The sequence below is a fragment of the Python bivittatus genome, unplaced genomic scaffold (genome assembly GCF_059951505.1).
Source record: "Python bivittatus isolate LINGU-HERP-01145 unplaced genomic scaffold, Pbiv_v1 ctg000160_np1212, whole genome shotgun sequence".
In the NCBI taxonomy this organism is placed as follows: domain Eukaryota; kingdom Metazoa; phylum Chordata; class Lepidosauria; order Squamata; family Pythonidae; genus Python; species Python bivittatus.
This window is the reverse complement of record NW_028277076.1, coordinates 4,411,932-4,437,953: the sequence shown is the minus strand read 5'-3', so window position 1 is coordinate 4,437,953 and position 26,022 is coordinate 4,411,932. Positions and strand designations below refer to the sequence as shown.

The 26,022-nt window shown below is 42.6% G+C and overlaps 1 protein-coding gene and 1 long non-coding RNA gene across 2 annotated transcripts; one reads left to right on the top strand and one right to left on the bottom strand.

Annotated features, from left to right (window-relative positions):
- Nucleotides 1-663: 663 nt before the first annotated feature.
- Nucleotides 664-26,002, bottom strand: CAMSAP1 (calmodulin regulated spectrin associated protein 1). The gene is made up of 18 exons (XM_025172218.2): nucleotides 25,744-26,002; nucleotides 23,394-23,556; nucleotides 18,235-18,497; nucleotides 17,904-18,065; nucleotides 16,413-16,493; nucleotides 12,364-12,505; nucleotides 11,294-11,433; nucleotides 11,116-11,212; nucleotides 10,126-10,270; nucleotides 8,478-8,569; nucleotides 7,534-7,618; nucleotides 4,793-7,211; nucleotides 3,675-3,811; nucleotides 3,343-3,551; nucleotides 3,142-3,244; nucleotides 2,738-2,853; nucleotides 2,345-2,463; nucleotides 664-1,863 (listed from the first exon to the last, which is right to left on the bottom strand). The coding sequence occupies exons 2-18, from the start codon at nucleotides 23,554-23,556 to the stop codon at nucleotides 1,561-1,563; spliced, it is 4,776 nt and encodes a 1,591-aa protein (XP_025027986.2). The 5' UTR covers nucleotides 25,744-26,002; the 3' UTR covers nucleotides 664-1,560.
- LOC112541676 (uncharacterized) lies at nucleotides 7,151-18,024 on the top strand. Its single transcript, XR_015797290.1, has 3 exons — nucleotides 7,151-7,237; nucleotides 16,488-16,514; nucleotides 17,937-18,024. It is a non-coding gene; the product is annotated as an uncharacterized LOC112541676 (long non-coding RNA).
- Nucleotides 26,003-26,022: the final 20 nt, after the last annotated feature.

Below are 26,022 nucleotides of genomic sequence, written 5' to 3'. Positions count from 1 at the left end.
CCCTTTGCACTACACAAAACGTATTCAAGTAACATTTCAAGTAGGAGTAAACGTGCAAACCAAAATCGTATCAGAAAAAATGTCCAAGCAGTAGAGTCTGAAAAAGATGCGTTTGGGACTCGATGAAGGCTAAAGGCTACAGATATTATCGTGCCTTCCTTGAGGAGGGAAAGGGGGATGGACGCATTTTAAAAGTCACATAATCATCAAAGCTCCCCGCATTATCCCAAATGTTGTGAAGAGGGGTTATTTTTGGAAGGTGAAAGCACACACAGGTTTAAAGGTTTTAACTCAAGATTTAATATTTCAAGATGAAAGGGGGGGAAGAAACCCAAAGCCATCTTTGAGCTTTCAAAACAAATACAGATTTGTTTAAAAATTGCTAGTATAGGGAAATCAGTTGGCTTTTGTAGGTACTTGTATATTGCGTTCCCCTCCCAAATTAAAAAGACCTCCCGCGAAAAACTTAAAAAAAAAAACCACTCCATCTTAAGAGCACGCTGCTCATTCAGCAAAGACAGACAGACAGACAGGACAAAGTAGCATTACAGTTCAGGACATGATTTAAAAAGCATCAGAATCGGTGATATCAAGTGCACCACTCAACGGAGTTAACGTGCTTGGAGTGAAAAACATTCCACTATTACTAGGGTCTGTCTTTAAAAGACCCAAAAAAAAAAAGGGGGGGGGAGATTAGGATACTAATGGAATCAGAAAACCGAAGTTGACTGTATTCCGTTCGGCATGTCTCAAGTTTCAAATGAGGGATAGCGAATCCAGCCGTAGCACCTGTTGGCTTCATCATGATTGTGTGTTCCCAGAAGGTTTGCAAGCCATCACAATTTGCGTATGTCCTCTGTTTTAATTAAGAAAAAAAGACTGATTTTACATCTTTCAGTGCATATCAAGAAATTGATACTGTAGGTAAACTGAGCAGCAGATGGCGTGGTGGGCTGGGCTGGGCTGCCCCTCTCTCCCCCCCCCCCCAAGAAATCAGAGCCTGGCTTAACATTGGCAGTATGTATGCAGTACCATTAGGTTTGTGTGTTAATCAAGTCCTTAGGAGTCGAGAAGGGAAAAAGTCACTTTTTCCTAAAGCTTTCTTCTGGAAAACCTGCCCGCCCCCACTGCCTGGTCCATTCTTTTTCTCCTAAAGGCAGCTTCACCACTTTGAGACAGCTTGCTTTTTGCAGGAGTGTAGAACCGGGAGAAAGAAAGGAACGAAGAATCCCAACTGGTACCAATGAAGAGCTTCAAGTAAAAAAAAGTAAATCCGCAGCTTCAGATCTTGCCACGGGGAACTTCCCTCTTGTGAAAAGCCGCAGGAAATTAGCAATGCGTGTAACAGCCATTTTGTCATTCATACCAAATCGAGCCAACCAACAAGTTTCAGCCCCGCAAAAAAACCACTGAAGTCGTTCCATCACTCTTTCCTTGCATCCATGTTTGAGAAGCCGCTTTCTCTCTCTCTCTCTCTTTTTTTTTAAAAAAAGGGTTTATGGTTCTGCTCGTTTCATACCCAACGATGAAATCTACCCCAGTTCTCCCGCAGAAACCTAGTCATTTGCGAGTCTGGGTCTTCTTTGGCACTGCGGGTCGCTTCGGTTGCCACAAGTGATTGTGAATCGTCAGAGCGTCTACGCTGACGGACATGGTTTTGGCCGGAATCAGGTTAAACTGCTTTCGGTCCGAGCTGTACTTATACAGCTTGTCTATCATTTTCTTGGTGATGCTCTTTGGCCCGGTTCCTATCAGCTTGTAGATTTCTTCTGTGTCAGGGTAGTAGCAATAAAGTGCTCTGAACTGGCAGCCAGCATCACGGAATAAAATGATGTAGTGGTTGGCCTCGCTCTTCTCCAGTTCCTGCAGGCGGAAAAGAAAACTGAGGGCCAGAAAAAACCAAAGTATTCAAGGAATCTACAAGGCTGCTGACCACGTGTAAACCTAAGAGGAGGGCCAGCAGCTTCAAGCCAGGCTTCCCAATGGCAACCCTGCAATAGGGTAATTTTCATCTGGACTGAGCTCCAGCAGAGGCTACTTACAGGTTTAACTAGGATATGTTGAGTTTGTCGCAACTGGAAAGGCTCCTGTATTACAGTAAGCCATAACCCCTAGTTTATAAACCACAATTGTCTGGGCTCACGTCATGCCCCACCCTGAATGCACCCTACATAGCAGCTCAGGGCAAAGTGTGTGCCCATCAGCCTCCTTTAACAGGCTGCCACTGATCCTTCCCCAAATAAGCAGGGCAGATTTACGTTCTCCTCCTGGGACTCGGGCAAACGTGCTGTAGGACAGATTACAGAGGACCGATTGATACCAAAACGCCCTGAGAAATGCTTGCCTCCAAGATGGAATTCTTATGAGGCTCATTCACTTTTCCCGCCAGGCAGCAGTGCGAGATGGCGTTATGAATGATGGATTTGTTCGACTTGCTGCTGGGCTCCTTAAATAGCTTTGGCCCTAGAAAGAGAAGGTTTTTTAAGCAGGTAAATCATTCATTCCATTCAAGTATCCCTTTAAAAGCTTCCCGCCGCCCTGCCCTTTTGTTTCAAAAGCGATGGCAAACTTCAAACCTCCAACTCAACCATGGAATTTCCCTTTTGGTGAGCTGATGGAAGTTGAGCCCTGGGCCGCTCGTCCAGGTTCACCAAATGGTGGCACCGGTATTCCTACTCAAAGCCCTAGGGATCAAATTGCAAGGCTTTGGGGAGGCAGCTAAGATCCATCGCTTTACCTGTATATTCTGCCACGGAGGCAATTGAAGACGCCGTTGAAGTGTTTTCCCAGTCTCGCTCCATGTTTCGACTTGGGTTCCTGCTCAAGATGGGCAAGGATTCCATTGATTCCACTCTGCCAAAAGAAACGCAATTCCATGATCCATGTTTTCTCATGGATCATATCTGGCCAAAAGAAAAAAAACAAAAACAAAACCTACCCAGGGCAAACACACCAAACCTAACCTCCTCCCACTTTTCACTTCACTGTCAAAAAGAGGGGAGGTGGACTGAAGTTGTAGTTCCAGATGAAACACCGTTACCTACCAGTTGAAATTCTTGGTCCATGGTCAAACAAGGCACACAGGAAACATCCCTCTTTTATTCCCAAAGCCCCAAACTCTCTCTTTACAGGTGCTCTTACCTCTGGGAAGGCGTGCCCCCTGAATGAATGCTCTCAGGCTCAGTTGTTGCTGCAGATGCCAAGGATAAGCTAGAACCTGACTGGGCACTGCTCAGATTATCAGCTGACCAAAAGAGAAAAGGGGAGAAGTTGTAAGCACATAGAAATGATTAAGAGCTTCACCAGATCAATACGAAAACCAAAATTGGGGCTGTGGCTTACGAGTAGAGGAACACTTGGTTCCCGAGTCACTGTAGGATTCCTCCCGATGGACAGATTTTGGCCGTGGCTTCTTCGCTTTGGATCTGGGCTTCCCCAAGCCCTGTTCTTCCAAAATCTGCTGTTGCTTTCGCCGCAAATACTCTTGTTTGATGAGCTCCCTGCGGGCCTTTTCTTCCTCCTTCCTCAGACGGTCTTCTTCAGCTTTACGACTGCAAAAGCAAGGGTGGATTCCAGACTCTCAAGGAAGGGAGAGAAAACCAAAGCAAAAGGAAATGGCCCCACGCCCCCCACCCAACCCCCTTTATCTTTCCTTATAGAGATACGGTATTTACCGGGCTTCGTCCCTCTTTTGTTCAACTTCCACCTCGAGCTGCAGTTTTCGAAGCCGCGCCTCTTCGGCTTTGCGTTGCTGCTTTAAGAGAAAAGCTGCCCGTTTCTTCGCCAGCTCGTCTTCGGCTTTCTGTTCATCCTAGAAAGCGGAGACATGTCAAAGTATTGCCTGGGCCAATAGGGAAAAAATACACTGACAGTGGCTGTCCTAACCACAGAGTCACCATTTCTTCAATTCACAGTGAACTGCAGAAGCTAACCCATGGGCTAGCCGGTAGATCTCCCAAGATCTTTACACTCCTAAGCTTAAATCTGAAAGTTCTTAAACTAAACAATACAGCATTTTTATTTTGGTCTTTGACCAGCACAGATTCAACTAAGCAGATCTGTTTTGCACCTGGAAACTCCTAAGTTTGCAGTTTTGAGCACTGTTGAGGCGAAAAAAACAGGAGAGACGCATATATGCATGTAGTAAACAGACTAGCATCTACTGATCACGTCAACACCTCAAGAACAAGCTTCTTCCTTGTTACCTTTTAATTACTATGCACCCAAAATGACAGGAAAGCACAAGACACAGCAGAAGTTTTAGCACAGCCTTCTTCCCCCTGCATGCCCCAAATCTATGGTCTTAAAACTTCCAGAGTTCTCTGCATGCCAATGTTGGCTGGGGAATTCTAAGAACTGAAATCTATTCCCTGCAGTACTCAGATTGGAGAACGCTTCGGTATACCATCTTATGGCTTTCCGAAAGAGAACCAAGTTAAGACCATGCTCAAATTAGCCAAATGCTAGAGGAGATTATCTTTTCCTTTAAACAGTATCCCACTAATGAAACCATTATTCAGCTGACTATAACGGTATATGGATACATGCTAACCAAAACTTGGAACGGACCCTTTTGCATGATAACTGATTGCTGTCAAGTTGTTTGTTGACAGAAAGTTACAATTTCACTCCAAAAACATTTCCTGAACAAACAAACACACCACAACGATACAATGATTTTGCCAGTAAAATAAAAACAATCTGTTCCTTGCACCCATGTCTCCAAATCTAACAGGGTTAGGATAGGAAGAGGAGTTGCTAAAAGCTGTTTTCTGGCCTTGGTCATTCTTACCTTGAAGAAGAACCCAACGCCTGACTTCTGGTCCATTTCACTGATCAAATCAGAAGAGCTGCTCTGGCTTTCTACTTCTTCATCAGGTGCTTTTAAATCAGAGAGGTCTACTTCAATAAGGCTAGTTTTGCTCTTCAACGGTTCTTCCACAGGAATGTTTTCTTTTCCTGAGACATCAAAACAAGTAAGGTGAAAGTCTTCAACGTTACTGTTCACATCCTTGATCGCTTCCGAGAGGATGTTTGTGTCTCTGGAAGAGGACAAAACAAATCCCCCCCGCTGATTATCATCGCAGAGCCGGTAACTCTCAAAGGAAAGTTTCTCCTGCGGAGTGCTACCTGGATCCAGGTTATTTTCAAGAGCCGTTTCAACTGGCATCTTGGATGAATTGTTCAATGGAAATTGTCTTAAATGTGGTAAGGTGTCAACGCTAGGAGTTGGAGTCTTGATGCGAGGCATGGTATGCTGGCGGTCCTTGGCCACTTTTAGTTCAGATGGCCTTCCTGAACGGGGACTCCGGCCTTGACCAAGCCGAGGTGGTTTGCGGAGACTATTTGTGCCAGTAGGAGAGAGGGGCTCCACAAAGTGAATGGGGGCTTTTGTCTTTTGGTCCTGAGAGCTCCCCCTTGTTGTCGACATCGTTGGGGCTTTCATGAGAAGTTCCTGCTGCTGAGAAATCTTCAGGATAGCTTGCTGAAGGGTACTGATTGTTTCATTAAGCTTTTCGATAGAAAGATCACATTCGTTGATGTCAGCAGATTCAATGTTCTCTTCTAGAAGAGCAGCAGAAATCATCTTACTTTTCTCAATTTCATTGATGGTGGGCTCTCTAGAAACGTTCTGCTCAACAAAACCGACTGTTTCCTGAACCTTCACTTTGGACATTTCATGAGAATCAAGAACATCCTCACCCACTTCCTCTTTCGTAAGGAACGCCTCTGTTTTAGAATTCAAAGCATCCTCCTCCATGCCTTCCCCATTGTGCCCAGAGGACTCTTTCGTGAAGGGTTCTGGCTTAAGTGGCAGAGAAACATCAGAACCTTTCCCTTTCTTCACCACATGCAAGAATGCCGCCTTACCCAGTTTTAGCCTCTGCCTGGCTGACAATGCCTCCATCTTCTTCTTCTGAGCCTCTATTGCTCTTCGCTTCTCCTCCAGCTGCATGTGAAGCTGCACCAGCTCAGAAGCCAGGAGATTAACGTTATCTTTGCTCTGTCTGTTGGGACTCTGCTCCCTCTTCTGTTTCCAGGTGGTTAGTGGAGCTGGACAACACTCTGATCCATCTGGTGTGGTTTTCTGTGAGCTACTTGTGCTGGATTTTGTCTCGTAACTGTTCAGTCTTTGAAGCTTCCGCTCAGCAAAGTTAGTCATTCTGGCACTCCCACTAGTCATGGACACACTACTAACCTGGGAAATTGTACTCAGGCATGGGCTTGAACGCCCACTGGCGTCATCTTTATCTTCATGTTCCTTGACCTTCATGTCTTCTTGAAGCTTTGCGGATTCCTCTTCTCCTATGTACTTGGCAATTAGAGGATGGTCATCTGCCACTAAGTCTTGGTCAGCTTCCTCCATATCTAGAATAGACGAGTCAGAATCTTGCCTGACTATTGTCCATGAGGTATCTGCAATGTGGGAATTGGGGCTTTTCAGGTAGCCGACGTTTGTGCTGCTCATCATGGCCTCCTCTGCTTTGGCAGCATGAAGGAAGAAACCTCCTGAAGGCTGCTCTCGAGATGAAGGCTCCAAACTGCTGCTTGCTTGGGGGCAAAAGGGTTCTATTCTGACTTCTGAGTGTACAAGCGGATCTGCCACACTGGGGCCCGCAATCACGGTTAGTTCAGAACTGGAAGCCAGGTTAAAAGTCCTATTAAGGCTGTGATCACCATGGCTACTATTGGTTTTCTTGCGGACTAAAGCCGTGTGCCCCTCGCTCGGTCTCTTGGTTACGTAGCCTCTCGCTTTCCCTTCTCCGCACTCATCCTCCTTATTGATGATTTGTTTTTCCTTTGCTGGTCGTAAAACGGCAGGCATTAAAGGTTCCAGGAAAAAGCTCTCTGGCTTGTTTCCTGAAACCTCACTTTGTGATTTCTGAGTCCAGGCAGCGGCAACCAAGCCAGGTGATCGAGCTGGCACGCTCTGAAGTTCAAGGCTGCCATGGTTTGGGGTGGCATCGGGGCGGATTATGGCGATCAATTCTTCGTCTTCATCCTCTATCTCAACATTATTCAGCAAGTTTTTCCCGTTGTTTTTCACAGGAGCAGATGGAAGTTGCTGTTTTGGAGTGATGTTGACAATGTTTGATGCCAGGCTATCTTTGCTGATTGACCTGGCCAAGCTGATGCTATCGCCAGAACTGGGGTCAGCATCGCTGCTTGCCGTATGATGAAGACCAAAGGGCGTTGGTTGTGAAAGAGGCCTAAAAGAGACAACCAACTATTAGAAGTATGGTTTGGGGAGAGGAGAAAATGCATTTATTTTGAGCATTTTACATGCAAAGTAAAAATTTAGGGGAAAGGAATACGGTATCAGAGTTGACCAAATCTGGACAAACAGGACTATACTTCAATGCCTAAAAAACTTTACAGGTTTATGGATTGCAGTTGAAGTTTGTTTCTTTTACTTCCTTTAACAGGCAACTCACAGGGATTTGAAATCTATCACTGATGATTTGGTTCAACTTCAGTGCAGGCTATCTTATTTTAAATTGGCTACTCCATAAAATATCTGACACATTTTACCTTTGCTTCTTCTCTGGCCATGCAAGAATTGAATCCCGAGGCTGCCCATCTACCCGAGTCAAGGAATTAGATCGATGCCGTTGATCTAAAAAAAACCAAGAAATCACACAATCTTTTATCAACATACTTGTTGATACTTAAATGCTTTTTAAAAAATATATGTTTTATTTATTTATTCTATTTATACAGCTGCCTGCTCAAAACACGACTCAGGGCAGCCTACGTAACTAATAAACAACAATTAGGTCCATTTAAAAGCAACCCAGTGAGCCGATAATAAAAACCTGAAAGCATAAGGACATAAAGCAAAAATTCAGCCAACAGGATTGGACCACTCCCTGATCCAGTGCCTGGGGGGAGAGCCAGATCTTTAATGCCTTTTGAAAGGTTTCAGAAGCTCCCAGTGAGCTAACCAGGGCAGCCTGAGAAGTAGAGGTCTTATAAAGGCATATTATGTCAATCATTATATGTTTTAAGCAGGATGTCTGTCATGGTGCCTGGTGCCATGGAATGGCATTCCCCAGAGATTAGACTGGCCCCGACTTAGCTGGCCTTTCGTAAGGCCTTAAAGACACGGTTCTGTCACCGGGCCTGGGGATCAGGAGACGTGGCTGAGCCTATACAGCGGTTGGGTTTGTCACTGGTGAATTTTTCACCCAAGTGCAGTTTAGATGAGGGTTGCCATCTCTCATTTCCTGTGCTGTTTTTAACTCTTTTAGCCACCCAGAGTCATGAGTGTGAGATGAGCGGCCATATAAATTGAATGAATGAACGAATGAATGTCCTCATTCTAAGGGCAGTATTAAAACTGCTATAAAAGCACTGCTTTTGTTAGTCATGCTGAATTATTTTCAGAATGACCAAGTTCCAAAAATGCCCCTTCTGCAGCCATGAGACCTTTGCACATCATGCAAGAATCACGAGAACAGGAATTAGCCAATTACCTGAACTGTCTTCCCCCTGCAGCGACTTCTGTTGCTTCTGCCTTAAAGGCAGCAAGGGATGTGATGGGCTGAAGGCAGGACTTCCTTTGCCACTGTTTGAAAACACACCAGAGATCACCCAGGATATAACAGGCTTTCTTTTCAAACAGAAACAATGCTGCAATAAGCAAGAAAACACCTATCGCTAGGCCACTTCCAAGCCTTTTTCCTAAATACAAATCACAGTTAAAAGAAGTCAGGGATTTCCACCTAAAACCAGGCTCAAGCAGCGACCTCAGATCGAGAGGTTCTACTTAAGCTAACCAAGCACGTGGTCTTAACACAGAGCAAGCTTTTTAAAAAAGGAAAGAGGAGTGAATAAGAATCCAGGCCTCAAGAGTCCTTCCTTCAGAATTAATTACTGTAATTTGATGAGGGAGAATCAAGTGACCGAGACAGGAAAGCAGTCCTACAAGATTATTGCACGAAGCATTTCAAACGCAGGACCAGATAACCCCAGGGAAACCAGGACAACATGAAAGTCCAAATTACTTGGGCCAAGATACAAAGGAAAGAATAAACCTAGAAAATAAATTCTGAGAACAACTTTTCTGCCAACCAGCTGAAATATGTAGCTTCTTACTCCCCTTGCCCAGTTCATGTTCTTGGTAGGTTACCTAATTTTATTGTGAACTGTGCCTGCCTTCAACTCAGTTAAATTTGCCTCTTTATGCTTCTCAGAGCCCACTTAGAGTGTCACTTGGCGGCTACGGCAGAAGGATTTCTTTTCCTGATTTATATGGGTGTGAGGATGGCGGTTAAGTGCTACTGCAAAAGAAGGATGGCAAGGCACCCTGATGCTTCTCCCAGCCTTAGGTAGACACGAGCAGAACGTCCATTAAAAGCTACCAATCCAATCAGAACTAATTGACATGTTCTGCTACTAATCTTAGCTTCCAGGGCCGGACCTGGTTAATTCTTGGAGAATCCCAAGCTAGACTGGGAAGTTAAAAAGACATCCACAAGGCAATGGCAAACCACTTCCACAATGTCCAACGTCATCAGGAGCCAAAGAAACCAGAAGTGTGCTTGGAACCTCCTCAGGAATCAAGCCTGACTCAAAGACGACATTACGTTTTTACTACAAGCAAGTGGATAGCCAAGCAACATTTCCTTGGGAACTGGCTTTTAAGCTTTATCCAAAGGTAACCTGTTCATGGGGGTAAAGCTAGGAAAATTCTAATGAATAATAATAAAATCAGTTTTCATTATACCAAGAAATGTAAAATCAACCCACCACAGAATGAAGATAAACAGTTCAACAGTATAAACCCTGAAGCTCATAAACTTATGAGCTTCAAGCAGAGCGCTATTCTGGCTCAGGTAAAAAAAAGAGAGCATCGAGTCCATACAGTTAGTTGCCCCACTGGAAATTATGGAAAGAGGCAGCAGGCCAGTTATTATTTCACAGCAAAATAATTCAGGATAACAAGTCTGAGTAAGCAGAAGAGCCAAACTAGTATCTCTACCACTAATAGCCCAAAGAGCTGCAGCTGGTTAGGTTTCTCCCACAGAACTGTGTAAGAGCCCTAAAACCTTTGAGGAAAGCAAGACAGGGTGGAGCAACCGAAAAAGGGAATATCAAAATATTTCAGGATATTGGTAATACCTGTTGCAAGTCTCCAGCGGGACCTGAGTTGGGGGCTGTACATCAGCGGAACTGGAAACAGCTGGACTTGGCATGAAACTCCGCTTTGTGGCATTGGAAATGGGTATTGGCGGGCGGCTGCTTTTCTGCTGCAGCATGGTTTTAGCTAAAACATTTGATCACAGGGTTAGTATTCATTGAAACAGCCTTCCAGCCATCAGGAGCCCCAAAAGTTCAGAAAAGAAATCTAAAGGATCTGCTAAGTGTAAAGGGGTAGGAGCAGAAGGCCCAACTGCAGCACCTCCAAACCTGTGCGAGGGATCTGCCATTTTTAAAAGAAAACCATTCCAAAATTTCCTAAGGAGAGTTCCAGCAGGGAACCCCTTTGAGTGGTTTCAAAAACTGCAACAGGAATCAAAGATGAAAAAGGAACCAAGGAGTTTGCTTCCATCTAAGGAGCTTAAAAGCCATCTTCCCCCGATACAGATTAGATTTCAACTGCCAGCAGTCCCAGCCAGCTTGTATCTGGAAGGCATCGGGTTGGGAAAAGCTCCAATTATGACGGAGTTGTTGATCATGAACCACCTCCAGTTTCTCTAGTGCGAGCCAACTATCATGAGGTCATCTTTACAATTCCAGAACAGACTCTGAAGGGCAACTCTTGGCAGACTGAACTCCATCTTTAGGTAGGGGAGGAGTGGAATAATATGCATTTTCTTCTTCAGGCACTCCTATAGAGGACAGATGCAAGGTACTTGCTGTCACTGACTACTGGGAGAAGCAGTGGCAGAATGGAAGGAGGGAGATGGGCATTTTGGCTCCACTTTCCAGACTCTGCATTAAAGGGGCCTGAAAGGGATCTGTCCCTCCTCTTTAGCAACTTTTTGCGTCTTGACAAAAAAGACCAATTTGCCATTTTGGAAATTAAGACTTGAGAACATCCTACAAGGTGAAGACAAAGAAACCAATTCTATTGGAATATTTCCTTGTTACCATCAGCAAATTACTCACCATCTTTCACTTCTTGAAGGTCCCTGGGACGCACAAAATCTGGCTTGACGTTCTCAAACCACCAGAATAATTCGGCAATGAAAACCATTACGTTGGGCTAGGGAAGGGGGGGAAAAAAAGGAATATAAACAGATTGCTGCTGCATTATTGAAAAGTGTGTAATTGCTTTCTCTCTTACCTTTAGAACTAAAGGGGCATACAGCATGTCCTCCAAAGTAAGGTAAAAGCATTTGTTGAGATACTCATTTGCAAATTCTCGAAGCAACTGAATGTTATAGATGCTATCTGCAATCGATGTTACCTCTTTCAGGCAGATTTCTAGGAGTTGTAAGGAAGAAACAAGACAATGACCACAAATAGCCTTGAGAATCAACTCTCAGTTTCCATGGTTCATAATGTCTTCCCTGAAGAACATGCCATGGAAGTCTTAGGAAAGCAAGCAGTTTTCTATCTTCTGGCAAAGACACCAAATAGGATTCGCGCTATTGGATTGTGAAAAAGTTATATCGTAGGCCTGAGAAGAGAGAGGTTCTGGCTAGTTTCAGTGAAGAATTAAAAGAACAGGGCTAAAGAATGAGTCGTGTAAGTTTGGGTTTTAAATATCTTGATGAGAAAGAAGGTAACCAAGAAGATGGACACTTTCAGGATTGTTCTATTAATCAGTATTTTCAGATAACGAAGGTATTCTAGTGATCCTCAAAAACGCCATTACTCTACGGCAGTAACTTTCACTCTTTCCTAACCAATGGGAATGAAAGAAATTCTAAGACTTGAAACCCATCCAGAAAATGCCAGACTGGGGAAGGCTGCTTGGAGATGGGAACTGAATATTGTCTAAAGAAGCAGCCAGGAAGACACATCACAAGTCCCCAAAGGAGTAATCTGGGAGGAACACCCTTATTTAAGAAACTTTTGTACAACTATACATCATAAGGTACCTCAATTGTCCATAAAGACAAAGAAACTGGTATCTTTTCTGCAGAATTCTGATCTGAGAAGAAATTAAGCAATTTTGTCCCATTAATTTCAACCAGAAAGATGGTTTAACGTGGGCTTGATATTTCCCACTGCAATCAACGGTACTAACACCAAGCAGGTTAGACTCGATCAGTCCCTTGAATGTGACTGAGTTATAAGGGACACCACAGTTATTCAAATGTCATTCTAAAGACACTCTGGCATCTCCTCATGTTCCATTCAGGCAGTATCTGGAAACTGGGTTTCTTTTAAACTCTGTTGTCAACGTACCATCAAGCTTCATTTGTTCAGGGCAATAATAATGGATTACAGCCAGTAAAGCTGCACCATCACTGCAATCCTTCATCAGGTCTTCAAGCAACGGAAAGAAGGGCAACTGCCGACTTGAAAGGTGATCTCGGCGGTAGCGTACCTGAGAGGGGAAGACAGAACTTGTGGTCAAAAGTACAGCCCAGATTCTTCCTGCTGCTTGGTGCTGATTAAACTACACTTTTTGATTCAGTTAGAATAATAATAGGCTTTTTAATAAAACTAGGTTTCATTTGCTTGTTAGATTTATACCCCACCTTTTATTCAGAGCTCGTTTTTTGCACCACAACCCTTGAGGTCGATTGGGATTGGCCCAAAGCCACCCAATGAGATTCCAGGGCTGAGGCTGGCCTAGAACCCATCTTCCCCACTCTCCATCCAACACAGTCCCCACCGATCCCACCCGGGCTCTTCTAAAATATTTCCACCCTTTTTCAAACCAGCAACCTTCTATTTACAAGGCGTTGTAAGCATTTTGCTGTTACAGCATTTCATTTTGTGAATACCTCCTTGCTAATTTTGGCATCATTTTTCTAAGAGCAGACCCTGCCCTAAACCTAACTAATATTCTTTTAAGAATACATAAGTAACTATTCTTTTTGAGAAACACACAGAAAAAAGATACAAAGTTCAGAATGGGCAAAGGTTTGTAATAATCTAATTAGCATTTTCATTACAACGGTATATCTCTTCTTCCTCCCACTATCAACACATACTAATTTAATTATTAATCTGATCTCTGGTGCTGCTGTGCGCCAAATCAACAACTCACTTAGCTTATAAGTTGTTTCTGACAAAAAATTAAGAATAATCTCCCAATGACCATTTCCAGTATTTTATTTTTATTTATTAAACCAATTTATATAGCTACCCATCTCACCGCAGGTGACTCTGGGCGGCGTACAACAAAGCTAAAAACTTTAATTAAACATACGGAGCATCTCCATAGATTCTTCACACACTATTTAAATATATAAATTAAAACTTCAAGGGCCACTACATAACATTGCATAAAACCAGATGCAGCTGAAAACTCTTCCAGTTTAGCAGGAAAAGCAAAGTAAAAAAAATAATAAATTGTAATATTCCATGACATTGTATTCAGACCACATTCATCTTATAGCCTTTAACTGATACTTACCGGATCTATACCACTGTTCTCAATAACTATTTTTATCCAAAACATAAAACACAAAATTGCTATTCAGCTAAGTAAGGCTATGTCTCTGTATGAAATATTTGAGGAAAGTAAAGGCTGAGAGATTATTTTTGCAAATCAATCTTGCTTGGTTAAAAGCTCTGAGCGAGAGAGGAGAAAAATGCAACAGCATTACAGAATTGGTATTGAATTTGAAAATTGGTTTCATTTAAAGTAAGCTAGGCAAGAGCTCTGCCGAATCTTGACATGATATTGCAAAAAGGAATATATCTTGTTCCTTTACTGAGGAATATATTCTAATCCATGGGGCAAAGGTCGCATATGAATACTTGAGTTGTGAGATTTTGTAAAGTTCTGCTTTTCCTCCAGCCTGGGACTCTCCACAAACTTGAAATGTGATGTGAATCATACTGTACTATGGAGCATAAGCCACCAGATGTTTCATGCACTCAGTAAGGCATGCACTGTATCAGCCTTAAGCAAATCATCATCATCGCATGCTTTAGATGGCAATCAGAAATATACACAATTTCAATTTCATGTCATAATACCCGTTAAATCTTGCGTATGATTATTTTCCACACTAAGGTGAACTGGTTGGCTTAAAGTCCTCACTCTAGTCTCTCTGCTTCACAAGCTGAAGCAGCAAAACGGGAGTTAAGATTTCTATCCAAATTGCTGAGACTTCTTGTAAAATCAAGGCTTTCAATTGAATCCTGAACTCTGACTTCATTTGGAGGTCTAAAGTGGATTTAATTTTAGCTATCGTAATGAACCAGAGGGATTTTGCATGGGGTGGCAAGCTTTTTATGCTACCTAATAAAATTTGGGAGGGGCAGAATCTGCTGACCTTTACATGAAATACTCTTTTGCAAAAGGAAAAGATCAATGGACCGTTATAGCGGAACTTGCACGAGAAGATAACGTTGTACTAAACAAACTTTTTAAACCCCATGCTTATAAGCTGGGATATGGCCTCGGGCTTGCGGTAACTTTTCCAAAATGCAACAGCCACTTGCTATTCTTAATTAGCAGTGGATGCCCTCCTGTCAGAATCTGTCCAACTCAACGTTTATGAAACCCTAGCATTCTGTCGCTAACACTGCTCAGAAACAGTGTATTTTAAGCCGCAGGCAGCTGGAAATCTAAACTTCCTGTTAACTGAGCAATTGAATCAGAGCTGCAAGTGTAGGCTCAACAAAGACTAGTGAGAGAATCGGAAGGATTTAGAAGGACCATGATGAAACATCTCTGTTATCCATATTCAAACAAGGCAACTCTAAATTCAGCCAAATGAGAATCTGTCTTAGACGTAGGAATGTAAAACCCTGAAGAGTTGTTTTTTGTGAAAGAACGATGCATTTAGGTGTTTGAAGGAAAACATTCTTAAGATATCATGATATGCAAGAATTTGGAGAGGGTGAGACACTTTCATCAGAAGCAAGTTTTCCAAACCAAGCCATGTAAAGTCGAAATATATAGATCGATTCCCTTATTTTCAGGGAAGGCAAGACCCAAATTACTTTAAACTGACCAGCTTCACCTTAATGCTTGCACAGAAGGAATCTTTTGAAATAGGGATTCAGTCAGCTCTAGAATTTCCTTGCCTCCCATTCTAGACTCTCAGTATCGGCAACTCTGAAATCTGCCTAGTGATGTATGCTTCATGTACAGTACGTAGAATCATGGAATGGAATCTACATTTTCTTTTTAAAAAATGCCCGAAGCCAAGAAAACATTGCAAGTGGTGAACGCGGCACTTTAAATGGAAGCAAATAAAAGACCTATTAAAAGCCATGGTTTTGTGGATGACAACTCTCATACAGAATTAATTCACTTACAGGTACTAATTTCCAATACCATTTTGAAGGAGACTGTTCAGGAAGCAGGGAATGGAACGTGGGAACAGGAGAGGAACATCATCAGAGCATGTTATAAGCAATCCTTACATGAGCCTCATCCGGTCACACTTTCATATTGCAAATAGGTTTGACACTGAAATGTTTAGAGTACTCAAGAAGATAGCATCTTTAAGAATCACTTGGAACTCATTTAAGAGTCTTATTGTGCAATATGAAAGATCAATAGCAGCCTTTTCCACACCCCTTAAGAACACCTCAGCAGGATTTAGCATTGCACATCCACAGCCATACTACTGTGCTTGGTGCTTCTCACATTCTCCAATATTGGAAGTGTAATAACATATATTATATTAGTAACTTCTAATACTTAAAGGGGACAAAAGAGGGGAAGGATTGTATACATGCACTGCTAATTCTTCTGAATAATTCCACAAAGGTTACTTCTCTTAGCGCTTGAGAAGACCTATACTGCTTCAAATCAACGTCTACTGCAAATGTGAACCTGCAAGGTCTTTGGAGTAGATGTTGAGACCTCCTATTGTCCTCTGTCTCAAGACTACATTACCTCTCCCACAAGATGAAGTATCAATGCTTAAACAAGATAACAATTTTAAGAGATACTTTAAACAGATCTGGAAAATATGATAAACAAATATGGTAAAATAAAAAGTAAAAATAAATAAAATGTGGAACATAAACTAAAGTTCTAAATTAGAGTGTCAGAGTAGCCTCCGAGCTCCATTCATTTTGAAACCTTGGCATATCTGCACACTCCCAGAGCTGCCTTCACTACTGGAGTGAAATCTCTAAGTGTTCAAAAGCGCTCCATATACATGGGCGGATTTACAAAAAAAGAAAAAAAAATCAGGAGCATCAGGAACAATAAAGTGATTTTGTAGAGGATGTGCAAATGAAAAACAAAGAGGTTTGCTTCCAAGTAACAGCCACGTGAATCAATTAAACATCCCATTTCATCTAATGCGCTTTACCTTTTGATGACCTGGGCTTTCCAGTAATTGCTGTTTTAATTTAATCTCTTTTTCTGTGATCTCTCTCATTTTTAGGTTCACCTAAAACAGCAGAGGAAAAAGGTAATGATGGCAACCGTATTCCTTTCCCTGTTGTTGTTTTTAACTGCTAAAATTCATGGCCGCCTGGCCTTGTTATTTCTGGCTATCCATAATCATATGTTTCGCTTTCTTTTTCTTACAACCCAATCCAGCTGATAATCAAATATAATTAGAAACTTCAAATTCCTAGCAATATAGGTACTTCAGATACATACACACACACTCTCTCTGTCTCTTCAGATACCGGCATCCTCTCTAATTCTATGATTCTTAGTATTGTGGTAAGGTTGATGGGGACATCTTTCTCTTTCTATGATTTCTCTTTCAGACAGACAGCTAGCTGTTCTTTATAGAAACAGCCTCCACAGCACTCTATAAAAGTGCACTGAATTCTTTCTTATTCACCTACTGTTTTCCCACCAAAACACTGACTTTCTCCCATTGACAGCTTAAGTCCTCTAAAGCAACATATCGTGCTGCTTTTCATATGTTCCATATCCAATACACATGCTCTACACACAACAAATACAAACCCAGCAGAAATTGCATCATGCTTTTTTATTCATAATTTCATTTATGAGCTAGGCACAGGTTTAGGTCATTCCAATTGAAAGGAATAGAGATGTACAATCCTTAAATTTAACAGAGGTATCTCCTTAATTACTAATCCTGCTATAGGGCCAATCTGATCATTTTGCCCCACAATAAGCAAGTAGTGTTATTTTGCTAGAAAACGTTTACAAGAATTTTTAACCGTTATCTCATCATCCTATTCAACGTACTCCCTTGTCATATTGTTCAAAATCTGGCATAAACTTGCCAAAAAAATATATATATCAAACAACTAAATGGTCTCAAATTGTGTGCATATACACCAACACTCCACAGTATTAATTCCCTTTACCTTGAACGTTATCTTGAGTCTCTTATGGTCAATTTAAGGAATCACAATACATTCCCAAAGCCATGAAAACAAAATTACTCTCAGACCTAAGTATATGGATTTCCACTGTTTCATTTCCCAACCACGATTTCCAATGCATTCTCAAAATTAAGGCCAGTATCTCTGATTACAGACTTATTTTCAGAAATGCAAGCATCAGAATTAAGCATGAGAAAAAGATTTTACACAGAGTACACACAGATTAACTCTTCAGTTTTTGGAGCTCGTAGATCTCCTGCGCTAGCTAATTTTCTTTATTCCAAGGTTTCTTACGTGTTGCTTAGAAGCAAGGAGACTTTTGTTACAATATTAGGTGAAGCTACTGCCTAGCTACTGTAGAGAAACACTTCCCCCCCCCCAATAATATTAGAAACACAAATTGTACCCTGCTTGCAGATCCCATGCTGGTATTTACAGATAAACAGAGACTTCCATATAAAACTTAATAAAACTAGCCCATGATTTACCTTATTAATCCAGAATATCATTGCATCCTCCAGATCATAGGGCAACTCCTTTGAGGCACTGAACGTAGAAAAACATTTGACGCTTGCAACTACTTTTTCAATGCTGATCATTTCTACAGTGTACGCCATCATCAGAGCATCAATCATCGCCATGTGAGGACTCTACAGGACAAAAAACATGCTGGGTTCAATCACCTCTCAAGAAGACCGAGAAAGGGGGTTGGCCAGTTCAGGACTGGCCACACTTCAGGGATCTACAAGGGGAAGCAGAAAACAAAGAAAACCGAAGCGCAGAACAGTAGACCTCAACTCTCTTTTTTCTTAAACTAACCATTTTGATTGGCGCAGAGCTGAGATCGGATTCGGACACAGGCGTGTCATCGCTCTCCATGACGTAAATCCCTTTCCGAGACAGAGCCTGGATGACTGAGTGGTGTCCCTGCAGAGCCGCCACCTGATCCCCTTTCAGAATAAGACTGCAGACACGATAATATAGCTCACTGGATAACAACAGCTTGATGACAGGCGGTTTAATATGCTCCTGCTCGTACTGGTCTATATAAAAGGGATCTTTCAATTCCTCTGGGATGTTATCTGAAATAAAAAGACAAGTGAGTTCAAACAAGAGAACTGGTATTGACACAACAAAGCCAAGGGTTGACCAGCAGCTTAATCAAAGATTAAGGGGGAAAAAATTCCTTATTTTAAAAATTGATGAGAGGAAAGTAACTTCTCAGAGGGGTGGAAGTGTCATTCTTGAATACGTGCAGTAAATAATGCTCTGCTAATCAACCACAATATTTCTATCAATCTAGTCCCTAACATAGCACACCACAATCAAGTACAAATGCAGGTCTATAAATGTTCAAATATATTTGCATGAGGACCCTGTGTATCTGAGATACTGAGAGGAAGCTAGAAAAGGTAAGGGCAATGTGCTTACACTTCTCACCTTTAAACTAGCAAATATTAGCGCTATTAATCACAGCTAAGCCACAGCAATACAAGTCTGGGTTTCATCTCATGGCACTTTACTGTGCAATCTAGGCTACACTGACTAAGCAATAAAATATCCATATGATTCTTAAATCTCAAGCAAACAGCAGCTGTTTATGAATTTCAGTCACAGTCAGGCACCTGAAACCTCGTTCTCCAATCATTTAACTCTATCAACAGATGCGAAAAGTGTTTTTAAAATTTATCTAGTTGTTTTATGAACAACATTTAAACTGTTGTGTGCGATCAGAAGAATATCTATTCCTACTTATTTTTGTTGGGATACCGAGGTGCCCAAAACAGAATACAGATCTAAAATGAAGACTGCAAGGAAAAACTGTTCGTATATTATTTTCGGCTTACCTCGCTGTTAGATTAATAAAACAGGTGTAAAGTATAATTTCATGAGACTGTAAACAGTGAAATATTGTAAGTTTTATTGTTAACTGCCCAGACTGTCTGACATCAGGCAGATACATCATTAAAGCAACGTGGGGAGAGAGAAACCCAAATTATTATTATTATAAAGTTAAGGCGCTGAGAGCAAATGTCTTGGGATTTTTGACAACGTAACGTGGCAGATTCATGTAAAGACCATAAAATACAACACAGTAACCAACCACTAACACCAAATGAGGAACTAAACCAAACCAAACACGAGCACCACATTTATTGGAAGGAACAATAAATCCTCCTATATGCAGAACAGAATCTGCATATATCCATCATTAATACAAACACTAACCTGAAAACTACCAATCTCAAGGACAGTAGGTAAAATAACCAGACCTGTACTAATCTACTAGTCAAATAAAAAGGTCATCAAACTTTCACCGAGGAGAAGACAGGAGGAAATGAATTTCAGAGTCACAGGATGAAACACCACTAACAGAAAGTAACCATACCAAGTCACTTGTTATACATCATTTTTATAAATAGTCCAGAGGTCAAATAGCTTCTGTTTTTATAATTTTGTAATACGAGCTATAGACAATCCAATATTAAAAATGTAACTGTAGAGTAAATATCTATCAATGGATAGAAAGACTATACATTAGTCTATTTTGATTTGTTATTTTCAAATGACAGATGATGGACCAGTTGCTGGGAGTTGGGCAGCACATAAATTTAAATAATAGTAGTAGCAGTAGCCTGGCAGAGAATGGGAACTGATGTTAGTGACTAGCAAACAAGGAGAACTCTAAGCCCGCTCCCAAAGAAAATCCAAAGAAAACTGAACATCCTCAGTAGCCATGTAATATGTAGCATCAGAAAATAGGGAAAAGGCCTGCAGAGCAAATTATAAAACTTAGGCAGATCAACAGAGCCAATTTTCAAGTAACTTGTTTATCATTTAAAAGCCTAGGCTTCAGATTGAACATGGAAGTGAAAAACAGCCAGTTCATGAGAAGCTTGGTCTAAGCTGCTTCATTATTTTATTTCATTTTTGTTAGATTTTGATTCCACCTTTCTCCAGGAATTGCAGGACATTGCAGCTCTCCCTCTTCCAATTCTTCCCCTCAACAACCTGTTAGGTAGGCTGGGATTAAAAAGAATGACCGACCCAAAGTCATTTTGAGGGTCTCCCAGTCCTCATCCAGCATTTTAACCACTTTGCCATGCTGGCTTCATCAAATGAAAACTTCAGAGGCAACCAGGTATAATCCAAACTGCAGTAGTCTAGCTTGGATGCAATCTATAATCTGTGCATGAGTTATCTACACTGAGATAGGACTGCAACCGGCACTCCAGCTTCATTCTGTGAAAGGCATTCCTGGACATCACAGCAAGAGATGTAGCTCCAAGCCCAGGAGGGCCACCAAACTCTAAACTAGTTCAACACCTTTATCCAGATTTGCCAGCTTTCCCATCAGCTGCATTTCTGCCTTTTCAGGATTATGTTTCAGCTTGTTCACCCTTTTTCATCTGAAAACAGCTTCTAGATACCTGCTCCTTTGTCCTAGAGGCTCTCTGGAAACACCACATGCGAGCACAAGACAGAGTTATATGTCATCACAAAATTAAGGACAATTTGACATGCATCTCAAAAGTAATTACTTTCAGTAGCGCCATCCAAACATTAAAAAGTAGGTGCTTGCTTCACACTTGGAAGAATCTTGCATTAGGCTGAGATTGTACAGAAATCTAATTGGAGCAGGATTCTTCCTAAATGGAATGAGTCTGAAACCTTGCAAAGCTTTTTAGAGGACTGGAATTTGAGGGATACAGGGGCATAATTTTATACTGTATATGGGGGGGGGAAAGATTAATCTGTCTCCCCACCTTTACAGAACTCCGTCTTAGATGATATGAGTTAAAGAATTAAGGAAGGAGCCAATTACCAAGTACTTTATCCCCCAGTCTTTCTAAGAACTTTCAACTACTAAGAAAATGGGTGGAAAAACCCTTAACATTTTGCCATAAACCATGTAAGTAAACAACAATAATAATGATACAGCTATACTAAAGGCGATGACGGAACAGGCCCTCCATAATGCTGTCTTTCCTTCCAATGTAAGGAGTCTTTTCTAGGGTTCATCAGGGGAGATCCCACACCAAATATCAATCTGCATCAAATACTGAAACAATATAAAGCAAGGCTTCATTTAAAGTTCACAATACGTTAAAGTTTCAGGCAGATATATGCATTTACCAAGACCTTTAACACTGGACAACATTTACAGATTTCTCTTTTATTCCTCTCACCTGTTACCAAATCCACTTGTAAAGTAAATAATTTAAAACGCAGCTTTCTGCTGCTGCCCATTTTGTCCAAATAAGCAAAGCCTTGATTTAACACAGGGGCAGGGGGAGAGGAGACATAAGCCTTAAAGCCAAACATCAAATCTGAAATTTGGTAATTGACAAGATGCAAACTGACAGAAATGAAGTCAAGTATGTCAATTACATTATTATGTAAATTATGTAAATTGACAGAAATTATGCCAATTATCTGGAAGGCATAGGAAACTTGGCCCATTATTTAGGGAGAAATCTGGAATAAAATTCTGTCTGATGCATCTGAAATCCACTCAACAGGGGTCTGTAAAATCAAGTTTTCATTGGATTAGAAAGCCAGACGTATTTCAGGATTCTAGTAAGATTGCTCATTGCATTTTTCACAGCAATGGAAGAATGTTAAATAAGGACACTGGCTTTAATTGTGGGACAAAATGACTCTCATAAAAATCAGATGCTTCTAACACTGATCTCGAACCCCAGCAGATATGTCTATAACCCTTCATGTGCTATCATTCAAACCTAGTTCCCATGGAGGTTATAAACATAAACACAACTTTTCCCTTCACAGGGCGGGCCAATCAGTGGCTCCAAACTATACGATACTGTTCTTAAAATCAGATACAAAATATTCCAACAGACAAACCATGATTATGGAGGAGTACAAGCTTCCATCTTCTAAACTGCAGCTGCAGACTATACGATGATGAACTTGTTTTTTAAAACTCCAGTTTACTGGGGCCGCAGTGTACTTTCATCACTGCAGGAAACTTTTCGTTAACACTCCCAATCTTAATCTAACACATGCACGTTTCTTACAGTTATAGAACAAAAAGGTAACGCACTAGCCGAAAACAAATAAATGCCATCTGCCAGTAAAAATGTATGCCATTTAGCACTACTACAAAGCAAGGTAACGTTAATTTGTTAAGCATTTTAGAGCATTTGGCAAATTAGAGTTAGATTAAAAGATCGATATTTCTTTAACACTGAATACATATTTCATATTTATTTCAATTTTATAAGTAGTCATAAAACACTAATAGATAGCCAGAAATCTTTGCTCAAAAGATAGAAAGCAAGAGATCAAAACAGCCAAAAAGAATTTACTGCAATGCATAACCTAGGCTGGCAAGAGTGCTCTAAGGAAGAAAAAAAAAGAAAGAAATTGGAAAGGTCCCAATTTGCACTTTCAGGCTAGCACAGGAGTTTCCAGGCAAGGTAGTTTCCGTCAATAGCTTCCCTTTATTTTTATACACATCGCTCAGAATACTACACAAAAGGGATGGATGGCCCTCACCATTTCATTTTAGAATTCAAATGCTGCAGGTTTTTAAAAGAAAGGTGGATGACTGAACCTTCCGCATACCACAAGTTTTTTTTTTTTTAAGAATATCGAATCCATTATGAACCACCACGAACTAGCAACAGCATCTGCCAAAATGACTTGCAGAGTTAAGTCCTACAAATGCCGGGTTCTTGCAGGCCTTTATGTGCTGTGTGGGAGAGCGCTGCTTGGCGAAACAAAAACGCATGGCAGGGTGTTCTACAGGCCATTCATGACGAGGAAAGGGGGTGTACAGCGAGAACGAGAGGCCTGTCTCTAAAGACACAGGCAAAGCATGGAGCAGAAACAGTTCGACATGTTGGCTATTTTAAAAAAGCATCATTCCAAACCCATTTAATGAGAAGGCGGGGGGGGGGGGAGGGAAGCCAGGGTGGAGAATGGAAAATGAGTTTTTTTTTTTTTTTTACCTATTCCATAAGCTTTAGCACAGATCCACTGCAGATTAGCAGCTATTTTGGCTCGAGCTGAATCATAGAGTTCCAGTGGAACAATCTCAGCTGCACTATCTGTTAGAGCATCCATTTTTCTTCTGGTGTTATCCCCACCAGCACCGATATCAACATCCACCATCTGCAAGGACAACAGAAAAAAAGAAACACAGCCTAACATTTTGAAATGACAGTTCGGAAGACGAGCTGATTATCCAGCACAGATTCTATCATCCCAGAAGCTCTGGGGGCAGACTTGTTTTTTATTGTCAAGGTTCAGGAATGGGTTAAAACAAAGCTCAGTTTGAAACCCACCCACCCAAATACTCCACGTTTTACATTCTGTATACACTCAAAACTTAACAGAAACAAGGTAACCAGCATGCCAACTAAGTAAGGGTAGTTACGTCCATCCTTGCTCGTCACTGTGGTTCTGCAGCAGATGTTGGCTCTAATGTGTTAAGTAATTTCTAATAACACGCACAGGTCCCAAACTCTTGACTGGAGGGGGAACATCTGCTATCAACTGATTTCCCCAACAACAAAAGAAGGGCAGTAGAAACAGTAGAGCAAGGGAAGGCAGGAGGCCTTCCCACTAGCACAACACCCTGCTCTTTCCTTCATCCTACCCCTAAGAGGGATCAGCGGCTGGCTGAACTGAGCAGATGCTCCAGGCACCTTAAGCAAGATAATAGTAAGCAAAAGTGGTAAAACCTCTTACCTTTTCTGCCGGCATGTTTGGGGGTCGAGTGAAAGGGGTGTCAGATCACCTTTCCTGCCAGAAGGCTTGCTCTCCAACAAAGACAACAAAGGAGATCTCCTCAAGACCTTCCTCCTCATCCATCACCCGTTCCTTTTTGCAATCTCACTATCCTCCCCCTTTGCGAGCAGCTTCTTTTGGCTGTTGTCTTCACTCCCTGCTTCCCCTCCCCGCCCGAATTATGGACACTAATGCTTATTGTGACCACTTCTTTCAGCTCTCTCAGCCCTTTTCCACTGGGTGTGTGTGTGTGTGTGTGCTCCATTTCCTTAAGAGACCTTACAATAGACCTGCCTATTTCATTTTCAACCTCCCCCCAACACACATTATTTGTTGTGATCTCCACTCACATGGGTTTAGCCCCCTCTCATATTGGGGCCTCCTTTATCCAACTCCTGACTCCTCACATCTCCTTTCCACAACTGGTGCCACAATTCCAGCCCTCAACATTTTTGCAGTACACACAGATACAAATCAAAGAGAACATGCATCATGATTAAAACAGTATCACTTTTTATTATTACCTTTTCCTGACTGAAGGAAATCCTTCCAAATACACTTCGTAAAATCTTGGATCCAAGCTTGTCCATTGTCCTAACCATTACCCTCAACTGCCTAAAGACCCCAAATCTCGACAATCACACCCCCAATACCCAAATCATACCAACCCAACCCCACCCTGGCCTATCCCTTTCCTCCTCTCCTTTCCTGTTGCCTTAATAACGAATCAATTTCTAGATGGTTCCCACTGAGCTTTTTTATTGCTTTTATTGCTTGGTGGGTTATTTCAATTATGCCTTTTAAAGGATGCTTATTCTGCGTTTGCATTTTTGTTTTTTCCAGCTTTAAGCCTTTCCTGGTTCCAGAGAGGAGAGAAAAGCAGCCCGCAGCTCACACAAACAGTGAAACTGACTTACAAACAGTGAAATTGACATAGTTCCTATTATCCTTTCCAAGCATCACCCAAGCAGTTGATCCTGGCCTAGACCCCCCCCCACTTTTGCTCTCTCCTAATGCCCCGCCAGCCCCCTCCACACACAAAATAATGAGACCTCCCTGGCCGTCATCCTGTCCCCCATTAACCCCCCAGCTCCTACGGGCGCTAAAGACAATGGAAACTTGCTGCTTCCCACACACAGTCACTCTCTACACCCCCCTTGGGGAAAAGGGGGGAGGAGAAAGGAAAAGGAAAGCAAGGGTAGCCCAGGACCCCCAAGATAAGCCACGATCCCGCACCCCAAAACCCCCAGGCCAGCATGCATTGTCTGCACGGGTGCCCGCAGCACCCCACCCCCTTACTGGGGGCTCCTGCTGGGGGATTAATGGGGGAGAATGCATGTTATACACCCCCATGAGCCCCCCCGCTGGACATCGAGCCCCCCCACCGTGCTAGGCCGGGCTCTTGCTCGAGCCGCGGAAAGCTGGCCCGCCAGTGGGGGGGGCACCCCTCGCGCGCGGCTAACCCGAGTTCGGCGCTCGTGGGAACGCGCCCGGGTCGTGAGGGGCCGCGTCCCCGCCCCTGCCCAGGCCCCCGTTCGCGGCACGGGGCAGAGCTCCCTCGCCCCTCACCTTGCTTCGGCCCTTCCCCGGCCGCAGCTACTCCATCGCCGCCGCGCAGGCCGCGCCCAGGCCGGAGGGGGCCGCGGCCTCCCCAGAGGGACGCGGAGGGGCCGGACGGGCGGGCGAGGGAAGGCGGGCGGGCGCGAGCGCGCGGGCACGGCGGCGGGCGCGCTCCCGCCGGGCGGCCAGGGGGGGCGCCTCCTCCGCGCGGGTGGTTAAGAGGGGAGAGAGGAGGGGCACGCTGCCGCGCATGCGCGGTCCTTCGCCCGGGAAGGGGCGGGGCTCCAC